This window comes from Trachypithecus francoisi, unplaced genomic scaffold, assembly GCF_009764315.1.
Source record: "Trachypithecus francoisi isolate TF-2019V2 unplaced genomic scaffold, Tfra_2.0 Lachesis_group16, whole genome shotgun sequence".
Classification (NCBI taxonomy): Eukaryota; Metazoa; Chordata; class Mammalia; order Primates; family Cercopithecidae; genus Trachypithecus; species Trachypithecus francoisi.
Genome location: NW_022681461.1, coordinates 95612595 through 95630068, shown reverse-complemented (window position 1 = coordinate 95630068; position 17474 = coordinate 95612595). Strand labels below are relative to the sequence as shown.

Genomic DNA, 17474 nt, shown 5'->3' with positions numbered 1-17474 from the left:
CCAAAACAAGTGAACTCCTTCTTTTTTCTTTGAGATGGAGTCTTGCTCTGTCACCCAGGGTGGAGTGCAGTGGCGCGATCTTGGCTCCCTGCAACCTTTGCCTCCCGGGTTCAAGCGATTTTCCTGCCTCAGCCTCCTGAGTAGTTGGGATTACAGGTGCCCGCCACCACGCCCAGCTAATTTTTGTATTTTTAGTAGAGACGGGCTTTCACCATGTTGGCCAGGCTGGTCTTGAACCCTTGACCTCAGGTGATCCACCCACCTCAGCCTCCCAAAGTGCTGGGATTACAAACATGAGCCACTGTGCTGGGCCTTTTCTGTTTTTTTTTTTTTTTTTTTTTTTTGAGATGGAGTCTAGCTCTGTCACCCAGGCTGGAGTGCAATGGCACGATCTCAGCTCACTACAACCTCTGCCTCCCGGGTTCAAACGATTCTCTTGCCTCAGCCTCCTGAGTAGCTGGGATTATAGGCAAGCGCCACCACACCCAGTTAATTTTTGTATTTTTAGTAGAGATGGGGTTTCACTGTGTTGGCCAGGCTGGTCTCGAACTCCTGACCTCTTAATCCGCCCGCCTCGGCCTCCCAATGCTAGGATTACAAGCGTGAGCCACCACGCCTGGCCCCTTTTTAAATTTTTTTTAGTAGAGACGGGAGTTTCACAATGTTCATGCTGGCCTTGAACCCCTGACCTCTGGTGATCCATCTGCCTCAGCCTCCCAAAGTGCTGGGATTACAAAAATGAGCCACTGTGCCGTGCCTTTTCTGTATTTTTTTTAGTAGAGACAGGGTTTCACCATGTTGGCCGGGCTGGTCTCAAACTCCCGACCTCAGGTGATCTGCTTGCCTTGGCCTCCCAAAGTGCTGGGATTAAGAGTGAGCTGCTGTGCCTGGCTGAAAAGAGACAGGGTCGGCCAGGCGCAGCGGCTGAGGCCTGTAATCCTAGCACTTTGGGAGGCTGAGGCAGGCAGATTGCCTGAGCTCAGTTCAAGACCAGCCTGGGCACCACGGTGAAACCCTGTCTCTACTAAAACACAAAAAAAATTAGCTGGGCGTGGCAGTGTGCGCCTGTAGTCCCAGCTACTCTGGAAGCTTAGGCAGGAGAATTGCTTGAACCCGGGAGGAAGAGGTCGCAGTGAGCGAGACTGTGCCACTGCACTCCAGCCTGGGGACAGAGCAAGACACCATCTCAAAAAAAAAAAAAAAGGCAGGGTCTCACTCTATCGCGCAGGCTGGAGTGCAGTGGTACAACCACAGCTCACTGCAACCTCCACCTCCTGGGCTTCTGTCCTCTTCCTGTCTCAGCCTTCCAAGTAGTTGGGACTACAGGTGTGCAGCACCACAACTAGCTAATTTTTTTTCCTTTTTTTTTGGTAGAGATGGGGTTCCGCCATGCTGCCCATGCTGGTTTCGAACTCATGGGCTCAAGCAGTCCTCCCGACTCAGCCTCCCAAAGTGCTGGGATTATAGGCATGAGCCACCGCGTGAACCCTTTTTCATTCTGAATTGGCTGCTGCAGACTCAGGACAGCTTTGAGCCTCCCAGGTGCAGCCAGGAGAAGCCTCCTCACATCTGAGCTCAGTTACTGCGCTTGAATGCAACCTCACTGAGCCTGCAGGTGAGGACTTGGAAGGTTTCCATGGCTGCTTGCAGCAAACTCAGAGGTGATGACGTTGATGGAATCCGATGGCTTCCTGAGTTCCATCTCAAGGCCTTGCAGTCCCAGGAATGTGGGTTTAGGGGAGGGGAATTCCAACTGCAAACCAAGTAACATGTATGACATATGGCATTGGCGTCTGGGGACACAGCGTGGCCTGCGTAAATTACGTAACTTCAGAGCCTGCCCTGTTTTGCAGTGTATTCCATCTTTGAGCAGTCCCGTGGTCTCAGGGTCTGAATGCTTGGAGTAGACTTACCTCCGTGAACGTTTCCTTCTCTGCAAAGCGGGGAGAAAGGTCTCCATTTCACCAAAAGCTGGCTGGAGAGGAGGTGGTGTGTCCGGTGGTAGCCCGTGCACCACCAGAGAGAACCTGCTGCAGCTCCCGTTCTCCTGAGCAGATGACGGTGCCGCCTCCCCCATGCAGGACACAGGACTCCTAGGGCAGCCCGTTTTGGCCGCCAAGACCACTGTTTTCGTTTGAGAGTCTGGAGGTCATAGGTTGTGTTTTCACTTGAGGTCAGGAGTTCAAGACCCACCTGGCCAACATGGTGAAACCTTGTCTCTACCAAAAATACAAAAATTAGCCAGGCTTGGTGGCGGGCGCCTGTAATCCCGGCTACTCGGGAGGCTGAGACAGGAGAATCGCTTGAACCTGGGAGGCGGAGGTTGCAGTGGGTCGAGAGCACTCCACTGCACTCCAGCCTGGGCGACAGAGCGAAACTCCGTCTCAAAAAAATAATAATACAGTGCACAACCCAGTGGATTAGCACACCGGCCATGCTGGGCGGCCGTCACCACTGTCTGGTTGCGGAGCATTACCTCAACCCAAAAGGAGACCCATATTCTTAATACCTTACTTAAGCGTGCAGTATTCTTTTGGTCCTGTTTTTCATAAATGTAACCCAAATTGAGGCCCCGCTCTAAGCCCGGCACCGGGGTAGGCAGAGGAACCCGCAGGTGTCCGGCAGGTCGCGGCCACCCCGCCAGCGCCCCGCGTCCCGCGACGCGCGCCTCGTGGGAACCGGTGCCGCCCGGCCTGGGCTCCCGGCTCACCTCTCGGGTGTGCGCCAGGGGTCTCCGCACGGGGGCCACGGGAGGGGAAGCAAGGGCCTCACTGTCTCGCTGCACCTAGGAAAGGGACCCAATTGACGCGGACCCCACGGCGCAGCTCTACAACAGCTCCCCGCAGCAGCGCCCGCACCAGCGCTCCGGCGCGCTCTGCAAGGAAGAAGCAGAGGGCGACTTAGGTACCCACGCCGTCTCAGCGCCGACCAATCGGCGCCCGCTGCGGCCCTGCGGGCTCGCTGGTTGGTTCCCGCATTAGTCCGTCAGGCGCGCTCGGAGCGGGGCGGACCTGACCAATGGCGCTCGCTACAGCTTCCTGAGGGCTCGCTGGTTGGCTCCCGTGTCCGTCTGTCAGGCCCCCTCGGCGGAGCGGCGGTGGCGGCGGCGTTGGGGGCGGTGGCTGGGCGGGCCCTTAGTTCCGGGCGCGCTGCGACCGTTGGGTGAGGCGAGTGCGGGGTCCGGGACGAGGTCGGGCGCCGGCGCGGGCGCGGGGTCGGTTGCGGGGTCGGGCGCAGGCGCGGGCACCTCTCAGAAAGACTCCCGGCCGGAGCCGGAGCGGGAGCGGGGGCGGGAGAGGCCGCGGGGCGGGGGCGGGGCCGGTCCGAGGGGATTTCTCGGAGCGGCTGGGCCGGAAACCAAGTCGGAGCGGGGCTGGCGCGGGAAAGTTCGGGAACGCGCGCCGCCGTCTTCGGAGCGGTGTCGGGGCACAGTCCCGGGTCTCGCGCGGGGTCGCGGCTCCCAGCCCCCACTGAGGCCCGTGGGCGGCCCACCCAGCCCTGCCCCGCCCCAGGTCCGCCGCTCCCCCGCGCCCTGTCGCCCCCTCCACGCTCAGGTGTGGGCCCCTCGTGTCCCCGAATCCCCGCACCCCCACCCGACTGCGTGCCCGGGCGGGTCAGGGGCGCCTCCGACCCCTGAGGCTGCTCGCGCCCCCAGCCGGGGGTCGGGGAAGACCGGTGAGGCTGGGGGCGGAGCCGACTCTGCTGCTTTCCTGCTGAGTGGCTGGGGAGACCCCGGCTGAGCCTGGGTGAAAAAGTCCCTCTGGCTGCTGGGAGGGAGGGTCGGGGCTAGCAAGGAGCCAGGGCCTGGGCCTGGGCCTGGGATTGGCAGGGGATGTTTGTGGAAGGTAGAGCGGAGAAAAAGGAGTTGGAATGTCTGCAAGAATCTGGCCTGAGCAGCTGAAGGCTGGTGCTTCCTAGGCCAAGATGAAGGAGTCACAGCGCCCATGGCCTCTCGGGAGGCGGCCAGATGTGCAGCTTGGGGTCAGGGGAACGGTCAGGGCCAGAGCTGGGTATTTTGGAGTTGGCATTTTGAGGCCCTGAGGGCTGAGGGTTAGTGCAGAAGAGCACCAGACGCACACTCGGTGTAGGGCAGACAGCAGGTAGGGTGTCTGGCAGCCAGTGAAGACAGGGCTCGGTGGAGGAGGGAGTCTTGTCTGGGTCAAGTCAAAGGAAGCTAGGACTGAGAACGGACCCTGCTCACATGATCTTGAAGGGACGGAATTACTGCACTGTAACTCAATCTCTCTCCGTGTTAACAGCTCTAGTTTTTAATACGAGAAACTAAATGTATTAATGTGTGAACACTTGTAAGATTCAAGAGCTCCTCTCCTGCAACGCTTGCTTCTGATACTTTCGTATAAATAATTGTTAGGAGTTTAGGCTGTTACCGAGTTTCTATTTGGTATTATGTTGAGCCTGAAAAAGATGGGATTACATATAAAATTGTAATTTTATTTATTTATTTATTTATTGAGACAGTTTTGGTCTTGTTGCCCAGGCTGGAGTGCAGAGGTGCCATCTCGGCTCACTGCAGCTTCCGCTTTGTGGATTCAAGTGATTCTCCTGCCTCAGCCTCCCGAGTAGGTGGGATTATAGGTGCCCGCCACCACGCCCAGCTAATTTTTGTATTTTTGGTAGAGATGAGGTTTCATCATGTTGGCCAGGCTGGTTTCAAACTCTTGACCTGAGGTGATCCACCCTCCTCGGCCTCCCAAAGTGTAGGGATTACAGGCATGAGCCACCGCACCTGGCCATGAAATTATAATTTTAAAGTGAACTTCGAGTATTTGGAGGGCCTCATATTCATGGCTGCATGCAGATCAGTGTTCCAGATCAATGTTCAGATGGGCTTTTATAGAAGTGGGTTAGAATCGGGTGCCACCCAGTGAACTCTTACGTGAAGTTCAGTATTGTATGAAGCAATCGTGCACTGTTGGTGGAAACATGAATCGAGGAAGTTTGAATCTCCAGCATTTGGGGCATCTTGGAGTCTGCCTGTGAGAAGGGTAAGATCTGGGTTGAACGTAAGCATTTGCAGCGACGAGGTGACCCCTGCAGCGGCCAGGTTGCACCCATATCTGATTTGGTGTCATGGTTTGGGCGGCGTTTGACTTGTGTAATAATACAGCTTGTCCTTTTGAGAGTCACCGATGCCACCAAACCATGTTCACACACCAGAGTCAGGATGTCAGGTGTCAGCTGCTTGATGACTCCAGCTTAGTGAAGGCCTCTGTGATTTCTTGTAGGGGTGTCCCGTTGTGAAGGGAACACACAGCTCAGCCCCATTAGCAACAAGGGTGCCAGATGCCCCCCACTCTCCTGTGGAGGGGAGTCTTGCTCTGTCCCCACACTGGAGTGCAGTGGCGCGATCTCGGCTCACTGCAGCCTTTGCCTCCTGGGTTCATGCTCCTCTCCTGCCTCAGCCTCCCGAGTAGCTGGAACTATAGGCGCCCGCCACCACGCCCAGCTAATGTTTTGTTTTTTTAGTGGAGACGGGGTTTCACGGTGTTAGGATGGTCTTGATCTCCTGACCTCGTGATCTGCCCACCTCGGCCTCCCAAAGTGCTGTGATTACAGACGTGAGCCACCGCAGAGGGGCTTTTTTATATTAAAACTTGTTTTTTTTTCTTTTTTTGTCTGTTTTTTTGTTTGAGATGGAGTCTCGCTCTGTCACCTGGTGTGAGCCACTGCGCCGACTTTTTTTTTTCTTTTTTGAGACAGTTTCGCTCTTGTTGCCCAGGCTGGAGTGCAGTGACGTGATCTCTGGCTCACTGCAACCTCTGCCTCCCAGGTTCAAACAATTCTCCTGCCTCAGCCTCCCGAGTAGGTGGAATTATAGGCACCCACCATGCCCGGCTAATTTTTGTGTTTTTAGTAGAGACAGGGTTTCTCCACTTTGGTCAGGCTGGTCTCGAACTCCTGACCTCAGGTGATCCACCCTCCTCTGCACTCCCAAAGTGCTGGGATTACAGGTATGAGCCACCACGCCTGACCTTAAAACCTGTTCTTGACATTTCTTTGTCATTTTAACTTTTTTGTTATTTTATTTTTATACCTGAGGTCTTGTTATGTTTCCCAGGCTGGTCTCGAACTCCTGGCCTCAAGTGATCCTCCAACCTTAGCCTCCCAAGTAGCTGGGATTACAGGTGCAAGCTACCATGTCAGTCGGTCCCTGCATGTGTGAGAGTCCGCCCCCCCGCACACTTGTTCAGTTGGTCACCGCCTATGTGAGAGTCCCCCCTGCACACTTGTTCAGTCGGTCACCACGTGTGTGAGAGTCCTCCCTGCACACTCGTTCAGTCAGTCGCCTCGTGTGTGTCCCCCCCTGCACACTCGTTCAGTCACCGTGTGTGTGGCACCCTCGCACACTCATTCAGTTGGTCACCGCATGTGTGAGTCCTTCCTGCACACTTGTTCAGTCAGTCGCCACGTGTGTGTCCCCCCCCCACACTCGTTCACTCGGTCACCACGTGTGTGAGTCCCCCTGCACGCTCGTTCAGTCAGTCACCGCGTGTGTGAGAGTCCCCCCCCGCATGCTCATTCAGTCGGTCACCGCGTGTGTGTCCCCCCCCCGCATGCTCGTTCAGTCGCCACGTGTGTGAGTGTCCCCACCGCATGCTTGTTCAGTTGGTCACCACGTGTGTACTCCCCGCATGCTCGTTCAGTCGGTCACTGCGTGTGTGAGTCCTCCCCGCATGCTCGTTCAGTCGGTCACTGCGTGTGTGTCCCCCCCCACGCTCGTTCAGTTGGTCACTGCGTGTGTGAGAGTCCTCCTTGCACACTTGTTCAGTCGGTTGCCGCGTGTGTCCCCCCCGCACGCTCGTTAAGTTGGTCACCGCGTGTGTGAGTCCCCCCGCACACTTGTTCAGTCAGTCACTGCGTGTGTGGCCCCCCCGCACACTCGTTCAGTCAGTTGCGTGTGTGAGTCCCCCCCGCATGCTCCTTCAGTCAGTCACCGCGTGTGTGAGAATCCTCCCCACACGCTCGTTCAGTTGGTCACCGCGTGTCTGTGTCCCCCCCGCACACTCGTCCCGCACACTCATTCAGTGGGTCACCGCAGGGGTGGCACTTTGGTTTTTAGCCGACTTACATAATAAAATTGGGAGTTTTAAAGTAAAACTGATTTGAAAGCTTGAAAAAACCAGCAGCACATTGTTTCCAGATGGAATCACTCCTGTCTGACCCCTCACATCTCTTATGACACGTACAGAAAGCAAGAGCAGCCCAGGCTGTCTGGCTACGCACCAGGTCTCAGTCTGTGTGTCTGGTTTAGGTGACTGTGGTATTCAGTTCAGTCCCTCCTGCCTCCTGTGTAGGCCACTGAGAGCTCCGAGTCTAAGCCGGAGGAGATTCTGGGACGTGCTAGGCACAGTGGAAGTTGGATTCCAACGTGTGAGCAAATTGGGGCACTGTCAGAGTGCTAAAATCTTGGTGTAGCACTTTTGAACCTTCGTGGTGCTTTTCATTAGTTCTTAAAATATATTTATGAATGAGATTCAAATAAAATGTTTAAGGAATCGCTAAGCACAAAGAACCCCAGAGTGCAGTGTGGGCATCAGTGGGACCTCAGGGACCCTCGACCAGGATGCCTGCCGTGGCCTGGCTGTCAGGTTGTGTTTTCATTTGGAAACAGGAATAATGATCCCTGACCTTCCAGCTGTGTCGGGACGTCATGATGGCCACGTGAGGCTGTATGTGTGAGGAGCGTCTGCCAGGGATGGAGGCCATGCTCGGTGTTGTGAATCTCAACTCACTGCAACCTCCTCTTCCCAGGCTCAGGTGATCCTCCCACCTTAGCCTCCTGAGTAGCTGTGACCACACATGCATGCCATCATACCTGGCTCATTTTTTGTATTTTTAGATTTGTTTTTTCGTTTTTTTTTTTTTTTTTTTTTTTGAGACAGAGGATCACTCTTGCTCAGACTGGAGTGCAGTGGCATGATCTCAGCTCACTGCGACCTCTGCCTCTCAAGTTCAAGCGATTCTTCTGCCTCAGCCTCTGGAGTAGCTGGGATTGCAGGCTTGCACCACCATGCCTGGCTAATTTTTTGTATTTTTAGTGGAGACAGGATCTCACCGTGTTAGCCAGCCTGGTCCTGAACTCCTGACCTCAGGTGATCCACCCACCTCCGCATTCCCAAAGTGCTGTGATTACAAGTATGAGCCACCACGCCCAGCCATTTTTTGTGTTTTTGGTAGAGATAGGGTTTCATCATGTTCCCCAGGCTGGTCTTAAACTTCTGAGCTTAAGCTATCTGCCTGCCTCCACCTCCCAAAGTGCTGGGATTACAGGTGTGAGCCACCTCGCATGGCCCATTTTTGTGGTTCTTTTGTGTCTGACAGGCATGCCTAAGGCAGGGAGGGCACACCTCTGTCTCTCCACCTTCAAGACCACATTTGGGAGGAATGTCGATGTGAAAAGAAAAAAACGTCTGAAAGATGGGCCAGGACACTCTTCAGTGACATTGTGAAAAAAGAGAAGGCTCACCCTGAATCTTTTTTTTCTGAGATGGAGTCTCACTCTGTTGCCCAGGCTGGAGTGCAGTGGCAGCGCGATCTCAGCTCACTGCAAGCTCCACCTTCCGGGTTCACGCCATTCTCCTGCCTCAGCCTCCTGAGTAGCTGGGACTACAGGCGCCCACCAGCACACCCAGTTAATTTTTTGTATATTTAGTAGAGACAGGGTTTCACCGTGGTCTTGATCTCCTGACCTCGTGATCCACCCACCTCGGCCTCCCAAAGTGTTGGGATTATAGGCGTGACCACCGCGCCCGGCCCACTGAATCTGTCTACCCTAGCAAAATAATCCTTTATTTTACCTTCTTGCCCCATTCTACACTAACATGACTGCACTCATAGAGTTCTTCACATTTTATATCCTATTTAACATCTTATAACAAGTATAAAATAGGATTTTGTCCTAAAGAATGTGGCTTAAAGCTGGGCGTAGAGGCTCATACCTGTAATCTCAGCACTTTGGGAGGCCGAAGCGGGTGGATCACCTGAGGTCAGGAGACCAAGATCATCCTGGCTAACACGGTGAAACCCAGTCTCTATTAAAAAATACAAAAAATTAGCTGGATGTAGTGGCAGGTGCCTGTAGTCCCAGCTACTCAGGAGGCTGAGGCAGGAGAATGGCATGAATCTGGGAGGCGGAGGTTGCAGTGAGCCAAGATCGCGCCACTGCACTCCAGCCTGGGTGACAGAGCGAGACTCTGTCTCAAAAAAAGAAAAAAAAAATGTGGCTTAAAAACTAATGATATTTAAAAATAGAAAATTTCTTTGTCCAAAGTGGGTTAGAAGCCACTTTTAAAACCGTTAAACCTTTTTAAACCATTAGTGGCTCAACTGGGCACAGTGGCTCATGCCTGTAATCTCAGCACTTTGGGAGGCTAAGGTGGGCTGATTGTCTGAGGTCAGGAGTTCAAGACCAGCCTGGCCAACATGGTGAAACCCTGTCTCCTAAAATACAAAAATTAGCCAGGCGTGGTGACAGGTGTCTGTAGTCCCAGCTACTCAGGAGGCTGAGGCAGGAGAGTCGCTTGAACCTGGGAGGCGGCAGTTGTACCTTAAATCACGCCATTGCACTCCAGCCTGAGCAACAGAGCGAGACTCTGTCTCAGAAAAAAACAGAAATAAATCAATAAACCGTTAGTGGCTCATGAAATCAATGTAATAGCTTCTGATCAGAACAGAAAAAAGAAAATAGAACACTCAGAATGCCTCTCGTGAAGACTAAGTATAGTTCTGTGAACCTTTGGTTTTAGTGATGTATGTGTATGTAGCACGTCTCCACGTGTCATGATAAACGCCTGCTGAGGGTGCAGTCCTGGTGAGCAGGCTCCCACCTCAGTTTGCCACGGCTGGTGTGCATCTGTGAGCTCCGGAACATCCGCGTAAGCTCTGCTGCCCCCAGGAGCAGGTGCATCTACCTTCGAGAAAGAGGGAGAAACAGGTGTGGCCTCCCCACCGAGGGACCTTGAGTACTGGGCAGGCAGAGCCCCAGCATCCCCTCTGTTGGGTGGTTGGAGGAGTAATTTTAGGTTATAAGCATGTTTTCTGAACTCCGAAGTACCACATGAATGCAAGGTCTCACTAAATTACAGATTCAGAAGCAGGGATTGAAAGCACACCACTGCTGGCTTTGCGGGGCAGAGAGGTGACTGACAGTCAGTCTTGTCACAGTTTCTCAAGAGTCAGCCCTATTCAGGCCAGTGAGCGCAGCTCAGGGATGAGGTCGCTGCCTGTGCATTCCCCTCTCCCGTACATGGCATCAGTTTTGGCAGTCCACGTGTCTCTCCTGTGGCGGATGAGAGGGGCTGGCCCCATGGGTCTGCAGGGTTGGCGCACCATCGGGGGAAGACACTGTTGGTGAGCTAGGTCAAGGAAGCTTTGGGGAATGTTTGCAGAAGGAGCTGAGGGTGGTTGTCTTGGGGCCTAAGTTTTTCTGAGTTAAAAAGCACCTCCTATTCGGGATCCGTGTGGTAGTGACCCTTTTTCTTTATTACTGTTTCTTTTCTTTTTTTTTTTTTTTTTGAGACCGAGTCTCGCTGCAGTGGCCAGGTTGGAGTGCGGTGGTGTGATATCGGCTCACTGCAACCTCTCTCCCGGGTTCAAGTGATTCTCCTGCCTCAGTCTCCTGAATAGCTGGAATTACAAGCGTGCGCCACCATGTCCGGCTAATTTTTGTATTTTTAGTAGAGATGGGGTTTCACCCTGTTGGTCAGGCTAGTCTCGAACTCCTGACCTTGTGATCCGCCCGCCTTGGCTTCCCAAAGTGCTGGGATTATAGGTGTGAGCCACCGTGCCTGGCCAATTTTTTTTTTTTTTTTTCTATGGAGTCTTGCTGCATCACCCAGGCTGGAGTGAAATGGTGTGATCTCAGCTCACTGCAACCTCTGCTTCCTGGGTTCAAGCAATTCTTCTGCTTCAGCCTCCAGAGTAGCTGGGATTACAGGCACACACCACGATGCCCGGCTAATTTTTGTATTTTTAGTAGAGACGGGGTTTCACCATGTTGGCCAGGCTGGTCTTGATCTGCTGACCTCATGATCCACCTGCTTTGGCCTCCCAAAGTGCTGGGATTACAGGCATGAGCCACCGCGCCCGGCCGGTTGTGGCCCTTTTTCAGGGGTTTACAGGTAAACTGTCCTTCCACTTTTTGAGATCTGGGGACATTACATGGGAGTTGGAGGCAAGTCTCAGAAGGCTGCTGGGCCTTGTCCTGGGCGCAGGCTTCTTAGGCCCACCTCAGGGTTACCAAGGGGCAGGTGTGCAGATGCATAGGGACCAGCACCGGGGGCCTTCCAAACAGGGCAAAGGCGTTAAGGGAACAGAGGAGAGCAGGGGGATTGGGGGCATCATGAGGATGGTGGGGGACAAGGCCAGATGGGCCTAAACCCAGTAGCTGGGTTTCCTTCTGAGTGCGCAGGATGTTCCTGGGGAGCCCTCAGTGAGGGGTGCCCTATTGGTATGGGTGTGAAGGAGGAGCAGAGAGCAGGGTCAGGGCCAGAGAAGGGGCTAGTGCTGGCAGTGTGGAGGCAGAGCCAGTGGGATTGGCCTGTGATTGGACAAGGAATGGGCTCAGAAAACATCCTGGATAGCTGGGCATGGAGGTGCGCTCACCTGTAGTCCCAGCCACTCAGGAAACTGACAGGAGGATCACTTGAGCCCAGGGCTTCCAACCTGTAGTGTGCAGTGATCACGCCTGTGAATAGTCAGTGTACTCCAGCTAGGACAACACAGTGAGACGCCTGTTTCTCAAGAAAAATGAAAGCCTCCTGGGTTTGGCTGAGTCCCTGGTGAATGGCGGAGCGGTCCTGAGAGCTGGGAAGACCTCTTTCTGGGACAGCAACTGGGGCAGAGGTGAGAGGAGGAGAGAAGGGCCTCAGCAGTGTTCTGGTCTCTTGGGTCCATCCAAGACTTGCTGGTCCTGGGCCTGCTGGGAGAGGAGAGGTCAGCCCCGTTCAGGCGAGCAGTACTAGGACTGGGTGACCCACACCGCTGTGTCAGGGGCACACAGTGACACTTTGTTTTCCTCACTGCTGTGGCCGCAGCCTTCCTGCTGCTGCTCTGCCTTTTGGGTGGGTCCCTGCTGCTTTGAGGTTGCAAGTGACCCAAAGCTTCCAAAAGGGTGCCAAGTTGCCACCCTTTTGGCAACTTGGGCCTTGGAAAGACAGCAGAGCAGGTATGCAGTGTTAGTTCCTGTGGCTGAGCTAACAGCCTGCCTAGAGGCATCACTCAGGCTCAAGTAGGACAGCGAGGCCCCCATCTTGGGGCTGTTGTCCAGGCACAGAGCAATCAGCATCCACTGTCCTTCCTGGAGAAAAAATGGAAAATGCATTTGTTATTTAAATGTTGGAATGGGCCATTCACAGTGGCTCCTACCTGGAATCCCAGCACATTAGGAGGGCGAGGTTGGTGGATCACATGAGGCCAGGAGTTCAAGACCATCCTGGTCAACGTGGTGAAACCCCATCTGAAAAATACAAAAAATTAGCTGGATGTGGTGGCGTGTACCTGTGGTCCCAGTTACTTGGGAGACTGAGGCATGAGAATTGCTTGAACCCAGGAGGTGGAGGTTGCAATGAGCTGAGATTGCTCCACTGCACTCCAGCCTGGGTGACAGAGCGCGAGACTCTAAGGGAAAAAAAAAAAAAAGGAATGGTTCTGATAAGTCATTCCTTAAGTAAATAAAATGCCACCCCAGTTTGCCCTCTGGGGAGAGAACTCTGGAGGCTGCCCTCCACCCTCAGGCCGGGGCCTGCCTGTCAGTCCCTGCCTCCCTGGGCTGCCTGCTGGATATCTCAGCTGACACCATACCGCTGTCCTTCCTCCACCTCTTTCCCAGGTTGGTCTGCCTGGAGTCGCCCTTCTGGGAGTGAGCCCTCCACCCCCACTGGAAGTCCCTCCCTAGCTGTCCCCAGTTCCCTGAATCAAGACTGCTTTCCTGCTAGAGAGATGACCCCAGTTCCCACCCCCTTTCATTGGGCTCTCAGGGGCCTGGACGGAGACGGAGCATACTTAGAGCTAACCCTGGCCCTCAGGCTGCTTTTGAAGGCGGAGCATGGCAGGTGAGCATCAGGTGACACGTGCCCCCATGGTGACCGCAAGAAGGCACTGGAGGCCATTGTGAAGGGGGGGGTTTCGGGTCCTCACGCCTGGCCCTGGTTCCAGGTATGAGGCTTTGGAGACACATGGGTCTGCCTCTCTAATCCACAGCTTCCTGTTGCTACTTGGGTAGCTCCATGGTTGCCGTCCGGTTGTGTTTTGAGTTTGTTCTCTTGGGCGTCTGTGCCCCGGAAGTTCCCTGTGCTTGATGGGGCCAGCACATGTGAACAAACTTCAGCCAGAAGCTTTGAAGTCTTTGGACCCAAACCGCTTACAGGGTTGGCGGGGACCGAGTGCCTGTCTCCCCCTTTTTTTTGAGATGGAGTCTTGCTCTGTCGCCCAGGCTGGAGTGCAGTGGCGTGATCTCGGCTCACTCAACCTCTGCCTCCCAGGTTCACGCCATTCGCCTGCCTCAGCCTCCCGAGTAGCTGGGACTACAGGCGCTCGCCCCCATGCCCGGCTAATTTTTGTATTTTTAATATAGACAGGGTTTCATCGTGTTAGTCAGGATGGTCTCGATCTCCTGACCTCATGATCTGCCCACCTCAGCCTCCCAAAGTGCTGGGATTACAGGTGTGAGATTTGTAGTTCGTTGAGAGAGAGAGACAGACTTCCAGGAAATGCTTGGTGTGCCAGGTAACTGCTCACATTGTCTGCTCATTCTGCCCAATGAATGGGTCTAGGCATCCTCATTGTTCGCTTCCTCTGTCCTCAGCATCAGCCCAACCCTGACCCGGCCGCTTCCTGGGATTCCTGCACCACAGGAGCTCCGTGATGGGAAGGGGAGAGGGAAACCCACCTGGGGGTGCTCTGTAAGGAGAGCAGAGCCCGGTGGAGTCTCTGCCCGGAACACTGAGGGAGGAAGAGCCGCAGTTAATCCAGAAGGAAGGGTGGGGTGCAGGGATTGGCTGGACGATGCTCAGAGAGGCAGGAAAAGTGGGCACGGCACAGAGTGGCTGAGGCCATCTGTGGTGGCCTGGTGCTTAGAGCGGCAGAAGGAGGGCGTGGTGCGGGCACTGAGGCCGTCCGTGGTGTGGGCACTGAGGCCGTCTGTGGCTGCCTTGGTGGGGCTGACTGAGTTCTAGTGGACAGCAAGGGGCCAGGGCAGAGCTGGCTCATGGAGGGCTCTGAAGGCCACGTGCACCATCTGAAGTAAGGGGAAACCCATGGGTAGCTAAAGGGAATGCACTCGCCAACCCCAGGTGTGCTGCACTCCTGCTCTAGGGGCTGGTCTGGCGGCATGGCTCTCTCCTGAGTGCCTGTAGGGCCTGAGTGCTGCCAGGCAGGCATCTGCTGCCCAGCGGGTTTGGTAAGATACATTTCAGAAGGCATCCACCACTCTAAAACATGCTTATTGCGGGAACCATGGGGGAGACCGAAGAGCCTAGAGCCTTGAGAACCTCTGACCGTTAATGTTAACAGGAAGGCAGCCTGTTCCTCTAGCTGGGGAGGGGGGGTGTGCATGACAGGAAGCCCGTGCGTCTGTGCCTCTTTGGAGCTGTGGGTTGGGTATGTGGATGCCAGCCATGTGGTCCCCACCCTCACTGAGCCTGAGTTTCCGTACTAGCGGCGGGAGATGGGACTAGAGGGTCTCCAAGGCTCCCCAAAGTTCTGCAATTCTGCTTCTCCGAGTCTTGACTGCAGGTCATGGGGACCCGGCCCCTCACCATCGCCTGCTACTGATCACCATCGGTTTGGTTTTCTCTCGAGGACTGCTCTGGAATTGAGGTGTAATGTGCTGCGTGTTCTTCCTTAGGGCTTGGTCGTTCGCGGGGGTCACAGCTCTCATGGCTGCAGCTAGCGTGACCCCCCCTGGCTCCTTGGAGTTGCTACAGCCTGGCTTCTCCAAGACCCTCCTTGGGACCAAGCTGGAAGCCAAGTACCTGTGCTCCGCCTGCGGAAACGTCCTGCGCAGGCCCTTCCAGGCGCAGTGTGGCCACCGGTACTGCTCCTTCTGCCTGGCCAGCATCCTCAGGTGCATGGGGCCCGCAGGCTGGGAGGAGGGGCAGGCAGGCCAGGCTAGCCTTAGAGCCACGCTGCCCAGCCTGGGAGCTCCCGGCAGAGCCGGGTCCAGCTTAGATGTGCTCCAGTTATCAATACTCCTTGGATTTCGGAGGTTTACCACAAATAATGTAAAATTAATAATTTTAAAATAACAATTTGAAATACTATTGTGGATACGTGGGGTTAAATATGATACATCGTTATAGTTAATTTCACCTTTTTATTATTTTTAATGTGAGTACTGGAAGGTTTAAAGTGCCGCCTACTGCTCACTTTTGGCTGCTCTAGGCAGCTGAGACGGCCGCCTTTCCTGCAGCGAGTGGTGTGAGAGGCGTGGCCTCTGCACGTCAGCAGTAGCTCGGCCTGTGGGGAGAGCCGGCAGCACCTGAGTTACTGCAGCCAGTGTCCTTGGCAGTTCAGGCGCGCCTTCTTCACAATTGGGGAGCGATAGGAACATCGTCCTGTGAATATTGGGGTTTAAAACACGTCCCATTAACATTTGCCTGCTGTTAGTGTCACTCACAATGAGAAAGTTTAAAGAAACTGTGGTGTGGAGGTAGGTTTTTGAACTGAAGCAAATGGTGTTCATTTATTTTTTGCATTAAGTTTCACGGTGGGATTTTTTTTGTGTGTCTTTTTTCCCCGCTAGCTCTGGGCCTCAGAACTGTGCTGCCTGTGTTCACGAGGGCATATATGAAGAAGGCATTTCTATTTTAGAAAGCAGTTCGGTAAGTAAAATGTCTTGAAGCCAAGAATGTTGAACAGAAAATGTCTTAATTTCTTTCTTTTTTTTTTTTTTTTTGAGACGGAGTCTCGCTCTGTCGCCCAGGCTGGAGTGCAGTGGCCGGATCTCAGCTCACTGCAAGCTCCGCCTCCTGGGTTTACGCCATTCTCCTGCCTCAGCCTCCCGAGTAGCTGGGACTACAGGTGCCGCCACCTCGCCCGGCTAGTTTTTGTATTTTTTAGTAGAGATGGGGTTTCACCATGTTAGCCAGGATGGTTTCGATCTCCTGACCTCGTGATCCGCCCATCTCGGCCTCCCAAAGTGCTGGGATTACAGGCTTGAACCACCACGCCCAGCAGTTTCTTTTAACACCATGGGTGGGTCTGGGCACAGTGTCTCACACCTGTAATCCCAGCACTTTGGGAGGCCCAGGCAGGGGGATTGCTTGAGTCCAGGAGTTTGATTTTGAGACCAGTCTGGGCAACATAGTGAGACCCTGTCTCTACAAAAAACAAAAAACTTAGCAGGGGCCGGGCTCAGTGTCTCACACCTGTAATCCCAGCACTTTGCGGGGCCGAAGTGGGTGGATCACATGAGGTCAAGAGTTCGAGACCAGCCTGGCCCACATGGTGAAACCCCATCTCTACCAGAAATACAAAAAATTAGCTGGGCTTGGTGGCGCATGCCTATAGTCCCAGCCACTTGGGAGGCTGGAGTGGGAGGATCGCTTGAGCCTGGGAGGCGGAGGTTACAGTGAGCCAAGATCATGCCACTGTACTCCCACCTGGGTTACAAAGTGAGACCCCTCCTTAAAAAAAAAAAGGGCAGCCAGAAGTTGTCCCTTAGCAGACTCGGGAAGTTTAGGATCTGGAAACTTTGGCATCAAGGTGAGTCAAAAAAAAAATGGAATCAGGGAGTCATCCTCTGCTCCTGGAGTGGCCTGGGAAGGCGACGTGACGCAGTGTTGGTTGGTTTGGACGCGTGGCCTGTGTTCCTCGGTTGCAGCCGGGAGACTGGGAGGAGGTTTAACCTGAGGGATGTTCCTCTCCCCAGGCTTTCCCAGATAATGCTGCCCGCAGGGAGGTGGAGAGCCTGCCGGCCGTCTGTCCCATTGATGGGTGCACCTGGAAGGGGACCCTGAAAGAATATGAGGTAAAGATGCCTGCGTGTGGCACGGTGACAGAAGCCCAGCAGTCGGGAGTCGCCCACGCTCCCCCAGCGGTCGGGACCTTGTCCTGCACGTTCTCACTGGGGCTGAAGCCTGTCTAATGTCTGTGGAGGAAGAGACGGAGCTGCTCCTTAGAGTATGTCCATTTAGAAACACAAGTAGTGCAGAGCACAGACCTGCACTGTGGAGCTAGGGCTGTGTGACCTCGGGCAAGGTACTTACCCTCTCTGTGCCTCAGGTTTCTTGTCTGTCAATGGGAGTGCAGGATCCCACCATCGTGGGGTAGCTGTGAGGGTTGGAGGTGCCTGTGTGGGCCTTGGGAATGCCGGGTTATCTAAGGTTATCTAAGTGGTAGCATTTCCTGAGAATGAGGGGGAGATGGCTGTGCACTGGAGCCTGCAGCTTTCAAGTTTGGTGGGGGTTTTTGTTGTGTCTCTTGTATCCACAAAGGATTTCTTATTTTGAATT

At 54.3% G+C, this 17474-nt stretch overlaps 1 protein-coding gene across 11 annotated transcripts in view; it reads left to right on the top strand.

Moving 5' to 3' along the window:
* The window catches only part of TRAF2 (TNF receptor associated factor 2), a 46605-nt gene that overhangs the window by 2153 nt on the left and 26978 nt on the right, over positions 1-17474 (top strand). For 2 of the 11 annotated variants that reach the window (XM_033238481.1, XM_033238478.1), the window contains exons 3-5: positions 14867-15085; positions 15764-15842; positions 16892-16990. In XM_033238481.1, the coding sequence (XP_033094372.1) occupies positions 14898-15085; positions 15764-15842; positions 16892-16990 (366 nt within the window). In that variant the 5' untranslated portion in view covers positions 14867-14897. Of the gene's footprint in view, positions 1-2094; positions 2905-3053; positions 3168-3270; positions 3513-13062; positions 13085-14866; positions 15086-15502; positions 15671-15763; positions 15843-16891; positions 16991-17474 lie in introns of those variants that run through there. The other 9 variants (XM_033238484.1, XM_033238479.1, XM_033238480.1 and 6 more) reach the window with 9 other exon arrangements.